Below are 19990 nucleotides of genomic sequence, written 5' to 3'. Positions count from 1 at the left end.
TAATTCTTCACTCAATAAACTGATCACATCAAAGTTTTATCATTTCACTCAGTTATATATTATGTCATTGTAATTCTTTTCAACACCTCTGCTTTCTGTAGCGTATTACTCTAGAGTGTCTTCATCTCTGAGATCTTACACGTGTACATAAGGTTGCACTTGGACAGCTGAATGAAGTCAGATTGCCAAGTACCCCTGACTATTTTAGTGTTTCTAATATGCCTTTTTTTGTCATCTGTAAACTTGATCTTCCAGAATGCTTGTACATTTTGCATTGGACTGAAACAAGAACAGATTTCAGTGGAATTACTAAAACCAACATAATTCTATAGTAACCTTCTGATTTAACTGTTTTTGAAGAAACACTAGCTAGATAATTGACTTCATACTGCATTACAACCTAAAATGTGTTAATTAAAATTGTAGCATGCATATTATGGACTTAAAAAAAAAAAAAAGTACTTTTATCAGGAACAGTTTGACTAAATATTTCACTGGAGAGGTCTTCAGTTTGACAAACCATTTCTTTTCTTTCTCAACCCATATTGAATTGCTTGACATTATGCCTTTAAATCTTTGCTATGTATGTCCTAAATCAACTTTTCAGTGTTTTTCCCTGACACAATTCTCAAGCTGACTGTGACCTGTGACCACACAGTTATCCTGTTTATCCTTTCTAACTACTGATGGAATGTCAGCTTCCCCACTCCCCTGGTATTTCTCCGTTATTCCAGGATATATTGAAAATCAACATCATTACCTTACTTGTTAAGTTATTTCAAAACCATTGAGTTCAAACTATGTAACCCAGGATTTAAAAATATTTACATACAGTGTAAATTGTGTAACAGTCTTTTTTGCTACGGTTGGAATAGAAAGTATTTTGCCAGAGATACAATTACAGCATTTATTATCTTCTGAAATGGAAGATAAAAAATACTTCATTAACCCCTGTAAAAAAATTCTGCATCACTCTTTAACACCTCTACCTAATAAGTATGCCATTGCTAGGACTTTTTTTGTTCCTGATATTTGTAAAGTACAAATAATCCTTGAGTGACAGATATTATTATTATTAGCCTAGCTTCCTACAAATCTGTGTTTCATAGCTGACTGTAAGGTTTTATTTGAAGCTTTTCCCTTGTTTTGAGGTAATTATAAGTTCTGTTTCTCTCATATGCATTCTCTGGTCTCCAATAATGTGTAAACTTATGCCAAAGCCTTTCTCCCAGTGGGAGTACTTACTGATTTCTGTCCTTTAGCTGGCAACCTATTCTCAGGAAACTTATATGAAATCAGCTCCCTCTAGGATATCTCTTCCTCCATCAGACCCTCTTAAATCTGCAACAAGTTCAAAACTTAAAAGTGAGGTGTGAGGACAAGCAGACGGAAATGATAGTCTCAGCATTGTTTCCTTAGGAAAGTGGGCTAAAATGTCCTTTTTATTTTTCCTAATTCTAATGGCTATAGAGTTTTTGCTGAAGCCTTCAATTATCTTGATCAGCTGTGTTTCATGACTTCTAATTTATGGTAATTTGTATTATTCTGCCTTTTACGGTTGTAAAAAGCAACAATATATTTTTTCTGTGAAGACTCTAAATCCCCAACAGGAATTTGGCATTTAGGACTGGAATGCCAGCTGTTGATCTGGGATTATGTTGCCAACTGCTTTTGTTTTTATTGTCATTTTAACATCAAGTATGGAGTGTGGCACACAGTAGGGGTATGCCTTCTTCCATATTCCACTGAGTGTGGCATCTCCATAACTTGACTAGACCACTACCTGTCATAACTGATACCATACAATTGATTACATGTTGTTTAGCTCTTCTATGCAGTTGCAAGCACACAGTCAGCCTTAATCAATGAAATTAATAAAGGGGACATAACAATATGATATTCTGTTTTACGTGCCTTTTAGCATAGTTGTGTTTATATTTCTTATCTGTACCCCAGTGGATAGTATTTAATGCAGTTTTTCATTAATGCTAATTTAGTGAAGTATTTAAATGTTATTTATATCTTTACATATCTTTCTTTCAATTCAGTTATATCCCTAATCCAACTCTAACCCGTACAACCAAACTACTTAGAGAAATGTGCTTTACTTTCAAAGAAAGTGCCACATGGCCATGAGCACAAGAGAGCGCAAGCACATTTCAGAATCTGAGCTGCTGTTCTTAGCAGGAGTATCTTATATGTAAGTGTTAGGCACTCAACGTGATTGATCTCTAGAAAAGATTTGTGTTAATGTTGTCCATTATTATTATTAGAAATTATTTTCCTTAAGTTGCAGGGATATAGATGACAAGGAGTGCCAGTGATGCTGTGTTTTCATTAGAGTATGGGAAATGAAACATCCTCTTGTACCTTGCATGGACACACAGTTCCATAAATTCTTGCTGTCACCAGGCTGCTGCTGGTGATAATAAAATACCAAACTAATCTTCCTTTCAGAAGTTTTAAAAGATCATAGTATTAGTACAAATAAGGGAGTTTTTTCTGAAAACAGAAAAGTTGTAGAGACTGCAACTTACTCATCATTACAAAGCAAGAGGGCTTTAATTTGAATCCGTGGTGATTCTTAACAAAATTTTTGTTCTGTTGCTCGCTAAAGCATCAGAGCTCAATGCCAAAGAAATGGCAAGTGGGAATAGAATAAAAGTTTCCGGTTTCTCTTTGTCCTGGTCTAACCAGAGGACCAGATTTCCAGAACAGACATGCACTAGTTTACTGAGATATAATGACACGAGCAAGTTCTACCCTCGTGCTTCAGCTCCAAGTTGTACATGTACTGTGGCTTTCAGACCTACTTGTGGAACATACTGACGCTCCTGTTTTGGCTGTCAGTGTGATTAGTCACGTTCAAAGGATGTTCCTTTATACCAAAAAGAAACAGTTGATGACGTAGATTCTTTTTTTTTTTTTGTCAGGACTTTGATACAGCATTATACAAGAATATACTGAATTGTGTAGACCTATATAGAGACAGTTGATATTGAATGTTGTTTTAGACTGTGGTGGTTCTGATCTGGATGTCACTAATACAAATATAATTCCAAGACACTTTTTGTATGCTAAAGCAATAGGAAGGTGAGCAAGTTAAACAATGAATTAGTATATATAATTTTGTTGTCATATTTTTTCCCATTTTGGACACAGAGAGAATACTAATGTTAATCAGTGTTTTAAGTTTGGCCGTTCAAAACAAACAAAAAAACCCAAACACACCACAAGTGCTAGTAGTGTAGCAGCAAACGTAATTAAATATGGAATGTGTGCAGAAGAATTGCATGGGTGTTTAACAAATTAATTTAAACCTGGGTGGATGTATGAATAAAATAACACACTGTGACTGGTGGAACTTAATACTTACCTTCAAATGATAAACCCTTTATTTAGTGTTTTCCATTTATTTTCCTAATATATATACACACACAGTTTTAAAGCTTTGCATGTTATAGGGGACAGAGCTGTAGTTTATTTCTATTCTAAGGTAATATGAGTTTGGAAGGTGTTTTATACAAGTGTGTGTGTATGCATATATATATATGGAATATATCTGTGTGTACATATATACACACACCCCTAGGAAAAATGTTATATATATAAAATACATATATAAAAGTATATATAGCCTTTTATATATATCCTTATATTCTAAGGAGATATTTCTTTGTGTATGTATTTTTTTACTGCCCTATGTGATGTTATGCTATTTCTTTGAAAAATCATAAATTACATTATTATTTTCTACTTATATACATTAAATGGAGGGATGTGCCAATCCACAGGGAGCCTGTTCTTCAGAACCTCTTCTGTGCAAAAGATGCTACACCTTGCTGAATGAAGGAGTAAGCATTGGTCTTGTTTCTTGTGAGTTGTGTATCTGCTTGTAGTACCTCAGCTTTTCTGGTCACATAAGCATCATGACAGAGAATGGAAACTGTAAGTGGAGTTTTCTCTTGTACCAGGAAGGAGTAATAAGGTGTGACAGCGATTGAATCTGGAACACGAAGTTGTGAATTGTTGTGGACGCTAGACCAGGTTGCTTCCCTTCTGCTGTGTTCGCCAACTGCCTCTCTGCAGCTCGGTGGCAAAGGAACCCTATAAGAATCATGAGACAGAGCTTCCTCAGGTTGTTGGCCTCATAGCATTTCACTGCGGAGAGAGGCAGGAGTCTGTACTAGATTTTTTTTTTTTCCCCCCTCTTCTTTTGAGTTGACAGGGAGGAAAAGCTGACTGCAAAGTAGCCAGCCGTATCACGTCACTAATAACATGAATCAGGATCTTAATCCATAAGACATTCTCACACAAAGAACTGAGGAAAAAGGGGGCTTTCTCCCAGCATAATTTGCAGAAGTGGATAACAAACCCCTAAATTTTAGCTGACTACTTTTGTTATTTATTTACCCATATTTATTTTAACAAAAGTCAGCAGGACTGTGGATGTGACCATTGTGATATTCAGAGCATCTGTTGAGGCAGAAGTGGGAAGATTTTACGCTTTTACTTGGCTAGAACATAATCTGTATAAATTAAGTTTTGTCCATATTTATGCTTTTTTAAATTTATGACTACTTATTTATTTTAAAGAAATTCACCGTGGGAGATGTTGTCAGTTCCAACATAAGAGATTGCTCAATGAGAATGGTATAGATGCAAACTCCTTCTCGTACCTGAGGACCAGATTCAGTGATCCAGACCTCTTCTAGTAGTATGTTCCTGTGAAATTTAAGAATAACAAATGTTCTTGGAATTATAACTCACTGAGTTGGTCACCATCCCTACCCTTCCCCCAGCCCCGACCACCCAAATTCGGTCAGAGTGGTGTTGCCATTTATCCCATGCTGACAGTTAGTCACCTCCAATGGTTTGTTAATTTTTGTCACTTTAGGTAGGAAGAAATTGGCTAAAATACAAATACCAAGTGTCAAATAGCGAGAAGATAAATCTTTAGAGCCTGGTAGCTAATGAATTTCTTGAGCAATGAAACCCACTCTCTCAGCTTATCACAGAGAGGTTTTATTTTATTTTTTTTTTAATTGAATTCTGATTTTAATGAACTGGCAGAACTGCAGAACATATTCTTAAATCAGTAAGGTGTTTATTTTGGTTTCCTCAAAGTTCCAACTGTCACAGCCCAACAGTGGGAGAAAATTATGAAGCATTTCAAAATAAAGCTATTACTGGCAACCTTAATGCTTTAACTGTAATTTTTATCGTTGTTGAATTCCTTTTTTTAATACAGCCAAGCAGAACCTATCTACCTACCAATCTTATGTGCCAACACATTTAACATTTTAATTGGTGCTGAACAATGTGTGTATTTTGACAGAAGTTTGTAATAGAACACTAATTAAAATAAATGATTTTTCAAGAGTATAACAGGCATGTCAGACCACTCCAAAGTTAACGTTTCTTGGATATTTGTATGCAATTCTCAAATATCTCAGTTTCTGCAGTTCCCTAATTTGATTCCTATCACAGTAAATTGTAAAACTCAACTGACTTAAGTACAAAGTTATGCTAGTGCTGCTAAAGCAATTTTTGAAAATCCCACCTCTGAACTAAGCTCAGCAGCGCTGAGGATTGGTTTCACCTGGACAAATTGGACAGCTTGTCCAAACCTTCAGCGTATTACTGAGCACTGGAATAGCTCAGTGTAGACTTTTGCTTCTTTTTCCAGGTATTAAATGAAACAGAATAAAAACACATAAATTTGACTTTTCAAGGAAAATTTTGAAGCTTCATTTTATCCTTATGGGAGTTTTCTTTGACACTCTTGTTAAAGTGTTTGATGCCCTTGTTAAACCTTTCTTCATCATGCATTATAGGTGTAACATTTTATTAACAAAAGCCTTGGTCAAATGCTGAGGAACAGTGTTCCTCTATTACATAGTAAAATATTTTTTTCCTGGCTATAGTCAGGGGAAATGTTGGGCATCTTTCCCCCGCCCCCCTAATAGCATCTGGCTCTTTGGCAAAGTCTTCAAGCAATTGTGCTGGCCCTGTTGGATTTAACTTTGGACTCTACCATGCTGGATTGCTAACTCAGTTTCTAATGCTTTTTACTCCTTGACATTTTCTTGTGAATAATTTGAATTGGAGGAGATTGTTTGCTCCATAGAAGAAGGAGTAAAAACCCAATGGTACTGTCGATAGCCACCCGGCCAAGTGGTATATCCTCCTGCTGTTACCCCTGCTCTGAAGGGAAGTCGGAGCTGCCATATCTCAGCTAACAAGAGAAGATTTCTCTGTAAAGTCTTTGTGTGGACAACCTGCACCTCCTAGCATCCCCTAACACGAGGCAAGCTAGGTTTGTCTATGCAACAAAGTTTTGTTGACAGGAGTTATGTTGGTATGAAGAACCAAAAAAACCCAATTCATACCATAGCACTGACACTGTTATCCTGACAAAAAACATTTGTACAGGTGCAGCTGTGCCAACAGAAAGGAGCTTCTGTTGGCTTTGCCTAGAACCTTGAAAGAAGGTTGCGTGTAGGTATGTATATGGGTATATACTTATGTACGGGCTGGCAAAAAGATCTTATGTGCCCCTTCTACAGCAGGGGACTCTGCTAATGTAGTATGTGTATGTGCGTGAAAGGAGGCTCTGCAGCAGACAGCTCTACACTGGTTCTCCTGTGCAGCAGCCTCCCACCTCCCCCAGACCCCTGGTCTGTGGAGGCTGGAGCACAGGGACTGCAGCTCTTCTCAGCTTTCTGCAGGGTTTAGGAGGCGGTTACTCACGTCCTTCAATCCTTCTCCTTGTCCTGGCAGAGTCTGTCTTTTCGGGGTTTTGTCTTCAGTAATTTTTTGCTCATTCTTATTGAGAGGTGGGGTTGAAGACAGAAGTATGTTCCTTTAGCTCCTCTCATTTACATGCAGTGTAATTTGATCAAGATTAGTTTTGGCCCAGCAGGTTTAAGTATAAGAGGCGCTTATCTAAGCGAAATCAATTATATATTGCCAAGTATATGATTTAGTTTGAAAAATTAAACTTAAGAAAAATGGCTTTAGTTTGGTTTTCCTAGAAGTAAACATGCCTTCAAGAATGAGAAATTCCTTTGGGTTTGTTGAATGATCTCTTTTCATTGTAATTTAATTTTGAACAATACCAATGAATATACTAGGTGACTTTGCCAGCCATTTGAACGAGATAGATGAAGTGCGAGCCCTTATATGTATTTTAAGACTCTGCACAATAAATCATACTGTTACCAGCTATTGTTTCTTTGTAAAGTTCAATTAGACTTATTTAGCTAGCTATTGGCCTAAAGCAGAGACTTTCAGTCACTTTCTCAAGTATGGGGAAGAGGACAGAAAGAAGTCATGAGCAGGCAATCCAGAAGAACAGCTGCCATTTCTCTGAGTAGATGTGTTCCTGGTGAGGATGCTGTGCTCTCACTCACACTCTGAAGTAAACCTGCCTCCTTCCTTCCATGTATTTGATGCCCTCTGTGAACCTCCGCAGTCTGCTACTTGGAGTATAGAGAGTTTGCCCACATGCTAGGAAAGCCCTAGGGTTTTTTACTTCTGTTTTTATTCATTAGCATTTGTAGTATCAAGTATAGCAGAATATTTTATTCATAGTATTAGAAAGGAGGCCTTGTCCATATAGGGTTATTCATGTGCTGTCATTATTTCATTTCTAGTATCTATTTCATTATGTTTCCAGTTTCTGTTACAAATATTCCTCCCACCCTCCTTCGGCTTTTCCCTGCCCTAGTATGGACAAGAAGTTCAAGCAGAGTATGTAATATAATTTTTATTTGGACTCTCTATGGGTAAAAAGAAGTCATCGCTTGAAACTTTAGCATTGATTTTAGCTATAAGATGTTCCCTTGGATGTGCACACATGCAGTCCAAAGTAATTTGCCTAAATTAAAATTGGCTACTTTATTTTGTAATTGTGAATAGTGGGAATGTTTCTATGGTTTCATGTTATCTGTCCTCAGCTTTACAAAGCCTCTTGCTGAAGCTGAAGAGATATTGGAGATCATTTATTACCTTCCTTTACCTTTATTCCATAGGGTACATATTGTTATTTTTAGTGCCTGTGGTGCAAGTATTTTTATAAATTATGGAAGTGTTTGAATATGGTCTTCCTGAACTGTTATATTTAGAATTGACTTCCTGGCAGGGAAATTCTCACCTTTGGAAATCGAACCTCTAATGATTTCTGTCTAGTTTGTGTGGGATGTTCATGACATTTATTTTTTTATTTATTAACTTTTCAGCAGTATTGCTTGTTTTGTGGGGGGAAATCCTCAGTTTTCTCTAAATGCTTTAAACATAGTGGTTTGATTAGAACGTGTTTGAGGGGGTTGTGGGTTTTTTCTTCCTTTACAAGCTGTATAGCTACTGTATTTAGGTACTGTATTTCATTTTAAGGGTTAGGTTTATCTAAATCCAGTGGAAACAGAGCAATGCTATTCAGCTTTTGTGGATCCCTTTACTGAGTCAGACTCTGACTGTCAGGGAACTATTGATATTAGAAATTAATTTCTAACATTGATGTTAACATCAATGAGCAAACTAAAAAAATATAATTTTTTATCTGTTTTTAAGTAAAGCTGATGATCTAAGAGTTTAGAAGAATATTTCAGAAATATGACTTGTTTCTAACTGGATGCACTCAAATATTTGTGGACTTCTATGAGTTTCTTACTGGGGAAATATAATTAATTTTTATATTTCTTGGAGAAAACAAGGCTTATTTTTGGTTCTTTTCCTGTGTTCTCTTGACATGAATGGAATATGGAGAAAATTTTTTGTTCTGTACTAGATTCTGTACATGTGGAATTGCAAAATACTTAGTGCATTGAATGTGCACTGTTTTACAGTGTTTTCTCAGACCATCAGCATCAATCTGGGAAAAAGCTGACATAACAAAACCACATAGCAAGTTTCTCATTATGTGTGTGAAAGAATGCTTGTAAAGTATGATACAATTTCTTTACATAAAACTATCTATTCAGGATATCTTGAGATGTGCCTGTGAACGGAAGAGTTTATTATTTCATGCCATCACAGCAATGCTAAATTTGACATAGCTGTAATCCTGATAAAAATAAATAAATCTGATTAATCAGGCCAGAGATGTAAGTGCATCAGGATTTCAGTTAATTTTGTACTGATATTTAAAAAAAAAAAAAAAGTTAGCAACTAGTTTTCATTGTACTGTACTGGTCTCGTGACCTCTATAGACTCAGTTAGCTTCAGGCTGAATTTGTTGTTTTCAAGATTTAAGAAGGTGCTATTCCATTGTAGGTGAAAATGCCTGTTTTGCTAAGGAATACAGTCTGATAGTCTGGCTTGGTTTGTCGGCTGTGAGTTTGTATCCTGATACCACTACTCACGGTCAGGTTCTAAACTGAAGGATGTGCTACCTTCAGTGATGATGCCTGTGCCAGAGAGGAGACCGAATATTTCATTGTCAGATTGGATGAGGTGCACTTACATTAAGCGTTTTCAATTTTTGGTTTTAGCTTGGACATTGTTTTAAGAGCTAGAGAAGACTGAGAAGCATAAGAAGCCATGAAAGACTTTGAATTAAGTGTGAAATTCTGTGTTACGAGTTGTTCTGAAAGAGGTCTGCTCAAGCTAGAAATGCTTGGTAGAACTTTTTTTTAGATGTGCTGCAGAGTTTATCTGTATTTTACTGCTTGAATGCAAAACTTCGATTAAAGTTTACAAATAAATTATACCAGAACTACCTCATCAGATAGCCAGGGGCAGAAAGCTGCAGTTTGGCACATGGCAGGTTTTTGCTGCACTGATTCATGTGCGTGTGAGAGGAGAGGAAAGGAAATGAAGGGTGCTGTCATCAGCTGAAACTACAGGGAAGTTCTCTGCAGTAGAAACTGATAAAACAGATTGTGATTTAACATACTTAGTGTTAGCCTAATAGATCAGAGAGCTCTGTTTTATTGACTGAAAAAAAAATTTCAAAGCAATAGAAGCAATCTGTGAATAATTATGGCTTACGAAAAAAACAGAGAAAAAAACATCTCCCGAACGGTTCAATGTAGCATATCCACAGTGAACCATTTTCATTCGAGGGTAGGTTCACAAGATGGAGGAAAAAGCAGTGATAATGATAGTACTGTTACTTCTCCTGAGAAACTTCCAATAATTTCAAATAACCAAAAAACACGTGAAATTAAGGTCTGGTAAGATGGGAGACTAATCTGTTATGCCTTAGCTCTTTGGTCTGTTTGAGTTTAGTGCCCTACTTATGACTAATTGTTTGTAGTTGTTTTAATCACAGTATCAGAAATGTTTTAGTATTAGTAGGCAAATGTACCATGTGTTCAAAATTTAAAGGATTATTTTTAAAAAGCAGACCATGCCAATTTTGGTGATTCATTAGGAAGCTTACCAATGTCACTTTTTCATATAAGCCCATCTTAATTATAAGATCATTAAGATATTCATTTGGAAGCTGTTGTCTATATTTTCTGAATTCGAAGCTCTTAGAAGATTGAATACTAATGATTTTCAATTGAGTGACAGAGACTTGTATTTTTTCATATTTTTTTCCTTGAGGGAATTTTTTTTTCTCTAAAACTGCTTAGGCATCTTTATATATGGATGCATTTTACTCAGATTCTATCCTGATACATCACAAAGTGGAGGGAGACCGGGATGCAGTGTTTGTTTCTATCTGATATGTGACTGTTTCATGGGAAAACATTTGGGAATAGGCAGAGGTGATAAGGTTATGTGTAAGGATTTTTCACAAATTGATTAAGTACCACCCACAGAGTTTTGGCTATTTTGCTTGACAGAAAACAAAGATGAGCAATTATGGTTTGCTGTTTGTGACATCATTTATAGGCTAAATTTAATTTTCTACTGAACATCCGCTTGGTAATGTCATGGTAATAACTTCCTATTGATTAATTAAATCTGTTCCTTCTCCTCCTTATTTGTAACTCGCATGAAGTTGCCCAAATGTGAGCCCATTTTATTACTAACGGGCTGTGAATGGAAACACCGTACACATTTTAATTTTCTTTTTAGCTTTGCTCAGAAGTAACAATTTAAAATTGATTGCCTTATTCAAATTTATTCTCTCAAAATAAGCTATAACCCTGAAGTCTTTCAGAATAGTTTGCTTTTTTAATTATGAGGCATTTTTACTATGCTGGCAACATATACAATTGTTGTTTATGAATTGGTAGTATTTAAAGTACTTTAGAAAGGGGCTAATTTGAAGGAAAGGCAACATCTAGTTCTTGAAACACTTTATGTAAAATAGGCTGTTGGGTAGACAGAGTTTCTTTAAAGAGAACTTTTTTATAAAAGATAATGCTGAATGAAAGTGGAGGACATGAGCAGATCGGTATCCAAAAGTAAAGGAAATCTACTGAGACTAGTGTCACTCCTTTATAACAAGGTTTTGGCATTTGAGTGTTGCATTAGATTTCAGCGGTTTTGGACCCTTCACTGAGCTGGAGGAGATTGTAAATTTAGATCCCAGGAAAGGTTAAAATATAAAGCAGGCACCTCAAGGATGTAGCAGCATACTTGATGTCTGACAACATTTAAAAATCTCTACAAATTTCCAGAATATGATAAAAATAACAACCATTTTGGCACAAATAAATAAGTTGAAAATTTGAAACTGACTCATTTCATTTCTCTCTTACTAATTTTGAAAGTTCAATTATTTGCTTATCTGTATTTGATCCTTTCAGATTTGACAAACATCGAGGCCTTTGCCTTATTTATGTAAGCACTTTCATGTCACATTGTCCCTATGTGTCTTTAAGTATATAACAGAAGAATCTCAATTTCCTGCTTAACCCACTAAATGACAGGAAGGCTTTTCCAGTACTCTGTCTTGGCAATGTTGGTGGCAATTTACTGAGCTACAAAGCATTTTGCACAGCCTATTTGTCTGATACATTGAATTTTGGATCAATTTTACTGTAAGAAAAAGATGTTTGTTGAGATTTTTAGTAGCTTAGCGTTTGCTCTGTTTACCTGAATTGACAGCTTTCCTCCTTGGGTTGGAAGAATCTATTTAGGTTGGCTTTAATAGCAAAATTTGTGATCACTTTGTGGGAGCTTAAACTGAAATCTCTACTTTATTTTCAGTCTGAAGTACAGCAGGCTTGTTTGAAAAGAAACTGAGAAATACCAACCTCAGAGTAGAACTGTTTTTAGAAGAACTTGTCAATGTCTAATAACTTCAGATTGTTTTCCTCTCCTGCTCCATTAATTTAAATTCATTTTAAATCCTAATACTTCAAATCACAGACAGCAATTTTTTAATCTGAGTGCCATTGAATGTTAAATCTATTTTGTATTATTTTTAAGTACTTGAGAATTAATGGATTATCCATAGGACACTGAACTTGCAAAGCAGTATGTCTTTAAGCAAAGTCAGCGCATATCAGTTGAAGTTTACAGTTACATCTGTTTTGGCTGTGTTATTTAATTACTTGTATCATTCAAACAGCAAGAAAATTAATGTACTTCTCAAAACATTAGTACAAGTAGCTTTGTTAGCATTAGACAAACTATGCTAGGTTTATTTCTAATGAGCTTATTGATATTGGTGTCTGGGAAGACATGGGTTCCAGCCTGGGTCTTTCCCGCACTTCTGGAACTCACATCTTTGTTCCCCTTCGGAGCTAAGGAGGGTGAACTTGTAGAGCTGTGTTAACCTCAGGTGGGAAACTCTGGCAAATGGTTTCCTGAAGCTTTCAGGAACTTAATTACTTCTGAGACCCCTACCTTTTCATTAGGTTTGATTAAAATCAGCAAAAGGTGCCAAAACTTTCAGAGGACACATACAGGTGTCTACAAAGGATAATTGCATAAGCTTTACAAATTGTTCCTGCACCAACTGGCTGTTTTTCACGGACACTTTTAACTTCCCTCATCAACTGCCTGCGTCTCATAAGGCATGTGATAACCGGGCAGATTTACTGCTGCCATGCAGAATATATAATGCTTGAGTTCTACCTGTCTTTCCTGCAATGTGTCCCATCTACTCTGCCTCCAATTTTCCTGCAATTTGTTGCAACTTATTGAGCCCTCTACCTCTCTGTCAAATTTAGCTAATACTGGTTGAGGTTTGGAAGCTTCTGGGCAAGCAGTCAAGATTTACAGACAGAGGCACGGTTTCTGTAATCTTACTGTCTTTCTATAGAAATCTCACTAAGAAGTCTATTCTAACAGACTCTCCTGTTGTAGTTAAATACAAGGATGTTCTTCATAGCATGATTGGTTGTAAGGCAGGAATTCTTTAATGTATGGCAATATTTTTTCTTTAACATTTGAATGCCAAATTGAGCTTAATCTTTTCCGTGTTAATCAGCATTTGAGACTATCTCCATCTTGTGATTTAGTAAGTGTGCCAAAAAGCTTCCATTAATCCTGTTTCCCAAGGACCTCAGATATAACTTGGCAAGTCAGAAATAACACAGTGAATCTGAGTTCTTCTAGGATTGAATTAATGGTATCTCATATAACAAAATCTGCAAAGGGAAGATATGGACAGTCTTAAGTTGCAATAATCCTATATACTTCATGCTCATCTAAAAGTACATGGGATACATTGTGAGCTGGAATATTCTGAGATATGCGGAACACTTTCTTTTGAGGACTTTAACACTTTAAAGCAAGGAGCTAAAGCAAAGTAAAATTAAATGGGAAATTTGTTTTTCGCCTACCTTGTCCAAAAATCAAACCATTTGTATGCTATTCCATTTTGTGCTAACAAGTGACTCCTTCACAATGTACAATTCTTTGGAATAATTTGAAGTTGACATCACAAGGTTTTTCATATTGAGAAGAAATTTAAATTCATGGTACTGGAGAGAAAGATTTAATTAAACCTAGTTTAGAAGTGGGGAAGTTCTGGGTTCAACAGCCTGGCTGACAAAGCATTGTGCTATAAGCTATGAGTTTAAATAGCCTTAGACTGAGAAGGCCAGTTCTCTGTAGTCCAATGCAAATGTTGTAACCATTAGGACATTCTGTAGAACAGCCTCGGATGTTTAATGTTTGAAATCTGTAGTTTGATGTCTAGCACACTTTTATTTTTTGACACAACCCGGTATCAATACAAATCACTGATGGATTTCAGTATTAGTTGCATCAGACCTTTATTACTTGACATGCTTAGTTCATTTGCATAAATCAGTGACCAAGCACAGAAAAGAGGGCTGATAGGGAACTGGAGATATCTTCTAGTTCATTTATCTGTTTCTTTAATCATAATGAAATCAATGAAAGTGACATATCACCAAATACCATGCTACTATCAAACCTTGAGAAGGGTTCCGTGTGGTTTTGTAGCATTGTAAGTTAAGGTCTGAAGTATATGCATGAGCATCTCCCCCTACCCCTATCAAGGCCATGCTCTGGACTTCATAGAATCATAGAATCATTAAGGTTGGAAAAGACCTCTAAGATCATCATGTCCAACTGTCAACCCAACACCACCATGCCCACTAAATCATGTCCCTAAACGCCTCATCTAGACATCTTTTAAATACCTCCAGGGATGGGGACTCCACCACTTCCCTGGGCAGCCTGTTCCAATGTTTCACCACTCCTTCAGGAAAGAAATTTTTCCTCACGTCCAATCTAAACCTCCCCTGGCGCAACTTGAGGCCATTTCCTCTCGTCCTATCGCTAGTTACTTGGAAAAAGAGACCAACACCCACCTGGCTACAACCTCCTTTCAGGTAGTTGTAGAGAGCGATGAGGTCTCCCCTCAGCCTCCTTTTCTCCAGGCTAAACAACCCCAGTTCCCTCAGCCGCTCCTCATAAGACTTGTTCTCCAGACCCCTCACCAGCCTCGTTGCCCTTCTCTGGACACGCTCTAAGACCTCAACGTCCTTCTTGTAGTGGGGGGCCCAAAACTGAACACAGTATTCAAGGTGCAGTCTCACCAGTGCTGAGTACAGGGGCACGATCACTTCCCTACTCCTGCTGGCCACACTATTTCTGATCCAGGCCAGGATGCCATTGGCCTTCTTGGCCGCCTGGGCACGCTGCCAGCTCATGTTCAGCCGGCTGTCGACCAAGACCTCCAGGTCCTTTTCCGCCAGGCAGCTTTCCAGCCACTCTTGGGTTCTTGCTTGGGGGCTGAGTCCTGTCCTTGCAGAACTTAACTGCACAATGGAGCTTTTAACCCAGAGAGGGTGGTGAGACTTTATTCTTTGCCCTCCTCTTCCTAAGATACGAAATCCACTTATCCCACCACAATCTCTGCTTTCAGCCATTCCCCTCCCTATACCCACGGTCTTCTACTGACTCTGTGTGTGGCATTTTTGGTTTGCTCTTGTGCTTTGCTAGTAAAAAGAAAAGCATTTCCAGATAGATGGTGGACACAACTTGTCTCTCACTTGGTTCTCTCTCATTGATGTAGATAGCACAACCCCAGCACTTAGGGAAGAAAAGATTTTTGGAGAATCAGCAACAGTGAGTCCAGAGCATGTAAGTTGATCAGGACTGTGCAGGATGGCTCTGAAGACACAGGAATAGTATTGTGGATAATGCAGCAGTATAAGTTCCTGATAATATTGATACGATTTAGTATTACTTATATTTAAAATCATAACATTATGGTAGTAGTAGTATTACATCCATTACTCTGATCCTACCTGATTCAAAGGCAGGGTCAACTATACATAAATCATTCTTGACAGAAACTCATCACCATGCCTAGGTAATCTTGTAAAGGTTTGCCACTAATTCTGCCTAGCAATTTACATTCTACAAGATTATTTTATAGACTTAGGAGAATTTTTTTTAATGGCTGACAATGATTTTAAGACTCTTTCTTTTGAAAATCTGTTCAGCTTTACAACAGAAATATATTTTGGGTACATTGTAAATATTGTGTATTTTAAATACATCAGGTAAGACTAAAATTTCCCCTTTGCGTAGCTAATGAATATTTTCATCAGCTCTTGATTAAATTTCAGAGAAACAGTTAAATTGTAACCATTTTAAAGTTTTATTTTGTAAGTGTCGTGGATATTGGAAACATAATTAAAGATAATAAAACTTGACTACCTCAGTTTATTTTAGTGTAAAAAGAAACGAAAATTATCTAAAGGTATAAGAAGTTTTCACAGAAATCTCAAAAAGTCATTAATAAATCAGGTAAAGTTGTTATGAAGGACCTTCTAATGAATTAGTGATGATTTAACCTTTCGTGACTCAAAAGTGCCATTAAGAACTTCAAGGCACAAACAAAACCAGAAGTGATTGGGAAGATCATGCTCTCTCACTTACCCTGGAGCAATGTTTATACATCAAAGTTATTGCTCTCTTAACTGCATTGTGTGGATCTTTTCTGTTGTTTCCTCCTCTCATTTTCTGAAGGAATCAGTTTCTCAAAAAGTAATGCCGCTGAATAAACTACTAAAAACTACTTAATTTTTTTTTTTATTCTGAAAGAAGAGGTTAATTCATACTAAACAAATGTTTCATACTATGAAGTTGGAAGGAACCCTTGTGATCATCTAGTCACATACGGATTTTTCATCCATATGACTGCTGTGAATGAATTTCATTATGAACTAGAGATATCTTTTTGAAGAAAACTCCAGGCAGCAATAGTATTTATTCGAACTTTAATTCAAGCTCTAGTAGTACAGCATGTAGTTCCTCAATCATATGTACCTGAAACATGTACCTAAAGACTGCTGAGATTTCTCTTATTGCCTCATCCATCACAGCTGAAATTCTCTCTTAGGTCAGAATGAATTGGTGTTATGAATTAGACCTGGTACAAAAAGCAAATCTGAAGGCCCTTGTGTGTGTGCATATATGTGTAAATAGATTTTTTTAAAAATTAAAAGCCAGCCTTTTCTGCCTATCTTCTTGTATGGTTCCAATTCAATGAAGACAAAGGCAACTGCATCTTCAAATGGTGTTTCTGTATTCAAGGATGATGTCAGCAGTGGAGATCTGCAGTATCCCCCTTCTTCACTCCTGGCAACAAGTTCAAAAAGGAAGTCAGAGAATGAGAGCAAATCAGCTGTGCATAATGTGGACAAGCAAACAGGCATCTCCCCCTCCCTGGGTAATGCTTTGGAGCACATTGTGGAGCAGCTGGACGTTTTAACTCTAGTAAGTATGCAATAACAGATAACACTTGCAGTGGAAAATTATAATGCTGTCAATGGGCAAAAAAACCCAGGAACCATGTTCATATCAGAATATTAAAGTCTATGGGGTTATTTTGAATAGTTGTATAGTCAAGTGACTGTTTTGTTTTTTCCCTTTCAGCAAATATTGATCGCAGGTATTGTGTTTGCTAAAGTGAAAGCTTCCTGCTACATAATCATAAAGATTATTGTTGTATTTTTAACTCTGGAGGAAAAGAGTCACTATTTTTCAGTAGTGAGATCTAGTGTAGATTTACCAGAAGCCAGTTGTTTAGCAGACTTTGTCAGATTCCAGCTTGAACAGTCATGCATTAGCAGGGGATGAACAAAGTAAATTGGCAATGTACCGTTAAATCCCTTTTCAAACTTAGTGTTCAATGTGTTGGCTTAGGTGGGAATCTAAGCAGTGGAATAATTCCTAGTGTCAGTGAAACTGCACAAATACTAGTCTCAGTCAGTGACTCTGAGTCACTTGTTTGCAAATGCTCAATACTTCTTCTCAGTAATCCAGATTTAGCCAATATATCTTTTAAGATACTACTCTGTAGTCTGTAATATATTAGCATTAAACCAAATCAAAAGGCTAAGGGTTTTTTCCTGCATTCTTTTGCAATATATATGTTAACTCAAGAAATAAGTTTTGGGAAGTATGGAGTCAAGTCACCAGTTGAAAATTATTTGTGTAGTAAATTAGATTAAAAAGAAACTGCCAGCCTGTGTCCAGAAACCTACCTTTTCTGATGAAGGTAACCTCTTGGAGAATGCTTTTTAACAGTATATTTTTTCTCACTTCCTTTTTTTGGGGATGCCTTAGAAGCTTCTTTTAGGTTTTTGGAAGACATCATTTGGAGTCACCACTGATGGCTGGTTTTCTGTTGAAATATGGATGCAACTTTCGCATAGTATTTCAGAGTAATTTATAGTTGTACATATATATTTATCTCTGAGAAAATATTTTGTGAAAACAATTTTAAACCTTTAGACAATCTCCACAGATACAAAGCCATTATTTTTAAATAGTTGTAAATAGTGGAATAGCTAAGGAAAAACCATCTTAGGATAATTTTTCTTGTTGAGTTAAAATGATTTCTCTTATGTTACTATGTTGCACTCTTTTATAATGCTGTGTGAGTAATATAAAAACAAATTGAAATTACTGTCCTCTTCATGCAGACTATTTCAATCCTGGAACAACGTCTGACTTTGACTGAAGATAAATTGAAAGAATGCTTAGAAAATCAGCAAAAAATGTTACACCAGGGAAGACAGGAAGAATAAAAGATGCAAACGAACTGTATTGATGAATATGTTTCATATATTCACAAGGAAATAATGAATGTTACTTCCATTGGATTTTGCTATAAGCAAAAAAAAAATCCTCTTTTTCTAACAAGTCAATATAATAAAAACTGAAGAAAAAAAAATACAACACATTTTAAACATTGGTAGCAAGCAGATATTCTGGTTACATATTTAATAAAGTGTAGCCCAGCCAAAACTAATATTTTCTAAAATAATTCCCATTGAACGTTGTGGGAGTTTTATTTCAACCTAATAAGATCTTCGAATACTACTAAGCAACAAACTACATAGTTTTAGATGATTAGCAATTATTATGGAAATGCACTATGCAGGTTTTTTAACTCAGGTAAGGATTGTGAAAATAACGCTCTTTGTGCTAAGACAACATTACTCAAGCACCTAAATTCCATAAGACCTAATTAGCCCTGACTCCAAAAATGCCAGAGGTTTTCTTTGTCCCTTACATATTCTCAAATATTTTACCAAAAAGTAGCAACAGTTACTCTATATCTTCTAAACGTTTTAGTGATGGTTGCAAGAAGATGTAGTGTAAAAACTTTGTTACAAATATGAAAATGAAGTCGCTTAAACTTTGAAACTATAATTGCATCTGTGTGAATTCAGCTGCAAGACTGAGGCAGTCGAGCACTTCTGCTTTTCTCATCCCCATCAAAATTCATTTTTCATATTTAGAAAAATAAAAATCAGCTTCATACTTCTGAAGAATATATTTGAACCAAACACAAAATGATACAAAATCTGTATCATAAATACAAAAGATTGTCATCCTCCAAGGACTTCCACAGGTTCTCAAGCTTTGCATGCTATGAATGTCCCCCATCAGTTAATGCGTTATGAATGAAGCCATAAATCAGGAAAGACTTTGCAATGTATGATGATTTTGGGTTTATTTTTAATAAAAATGCAATTTTTAGAAAGACGATTGTAGGTCTTGTTTTTTAATAGAAAACATCTATTCTTCTTTATGTCTACCTATTATACCTCATTAACATCAACAGAGTTCAGCTTAAGTACAGAAGCTCACTGTGCAAATACTATTGCAGTTCGAGCCAAAGCAATGAGCAGTCAATTTTTCTTTTATAACTTTTCATTTTCTCTCATAGTAATCAGATAGCCAGGCATCACCTCACTTGCTTGGTAAACTCTGAATTTTACTGGCAAGTACTACATGTTTTCAGCTCAGTCTTAAGTAGTACTATTTATTGCGAAGAAGCAGTCTCCTATAAAAAATTTTAGATGCAACTATTTCTATGCAACATCCTAGCCACAGATTTTTTGTGAAAGGATGGTCTTACATATTCCAATATAAACAGCCTGACCTTTGATTATGCAATTGTTCATAATGCTATATAACTCATAGTTATGTAAATACTGTCTTTTAGGTCAGACGTACTTTGCTTTATGCATTTGCAAATACTCTTGTGGTCTTTGCCTTTTCTTGGCTCTATTAGAAGACGCAAAACCATGTAGCTGTTAAAATCCTTTGCTTGTTTCTTGTTTTCTCTGGGTGGACTATA

The 19990-nt window shown here is 36.2% G+C and overlaps 1 protein-coding gene across 5 annotated transcripts in view; it reads left to right on the top strand.

Moving 5' to 3' along the window:
• The window catches only part of POC1B (POC1 centriolar protein B), a 65534-nt gene extending 46149 nt beyond the window's left edge, over positions 1–19385 (top strand). For 3 of the 5 annotated variants that reach the window (XM_076334232.1, XM_076334224.1, XM_076334206.1), the window contains 2 exons: positions 16930–17112; positions 18324–19385. In XM_076334232.1, coding sequence (XP_076190347.1) covers positions 16930–17112; positions 18324–18428 — 288 coding nt within the window. In that variant the 3' untranslated portion in view covers positions 18429–19385. Of the gene's footprint in view, positions 1–16887; positions 17113–18323 lie in introns of all 5 variants that reach the window. The other 2 variants (XM_076334248.1, XM_076334216.1) reach the window with 1 other exon arrangement.
• The last annotated feature ends 605 nt before the right edge of the window (positions 19386–19990 follow it).

The sequence above is a fragment of the Aptenodytes patagonicus genome, chromosome 1 (genome assembly GCF_965638725.1).
Source record: "Aptenodytes patagonicus chromosome 1, bAptPat1.pri.cur, whole genome shotgun sequence".
Taxonomy (NCBI): domain Eukaryota; kingdom Metazoa; phylum Chordata; class Aves; order Sphenisciformes; family Spheniscidae; genus Aptenodytes; species Aptenodytes patagonicus.
The sequence above is the reverse complement of the archived record's forward strand: the minus strand, read 5'-3'. Positions and strand labels throughout refer to the sequence as shown.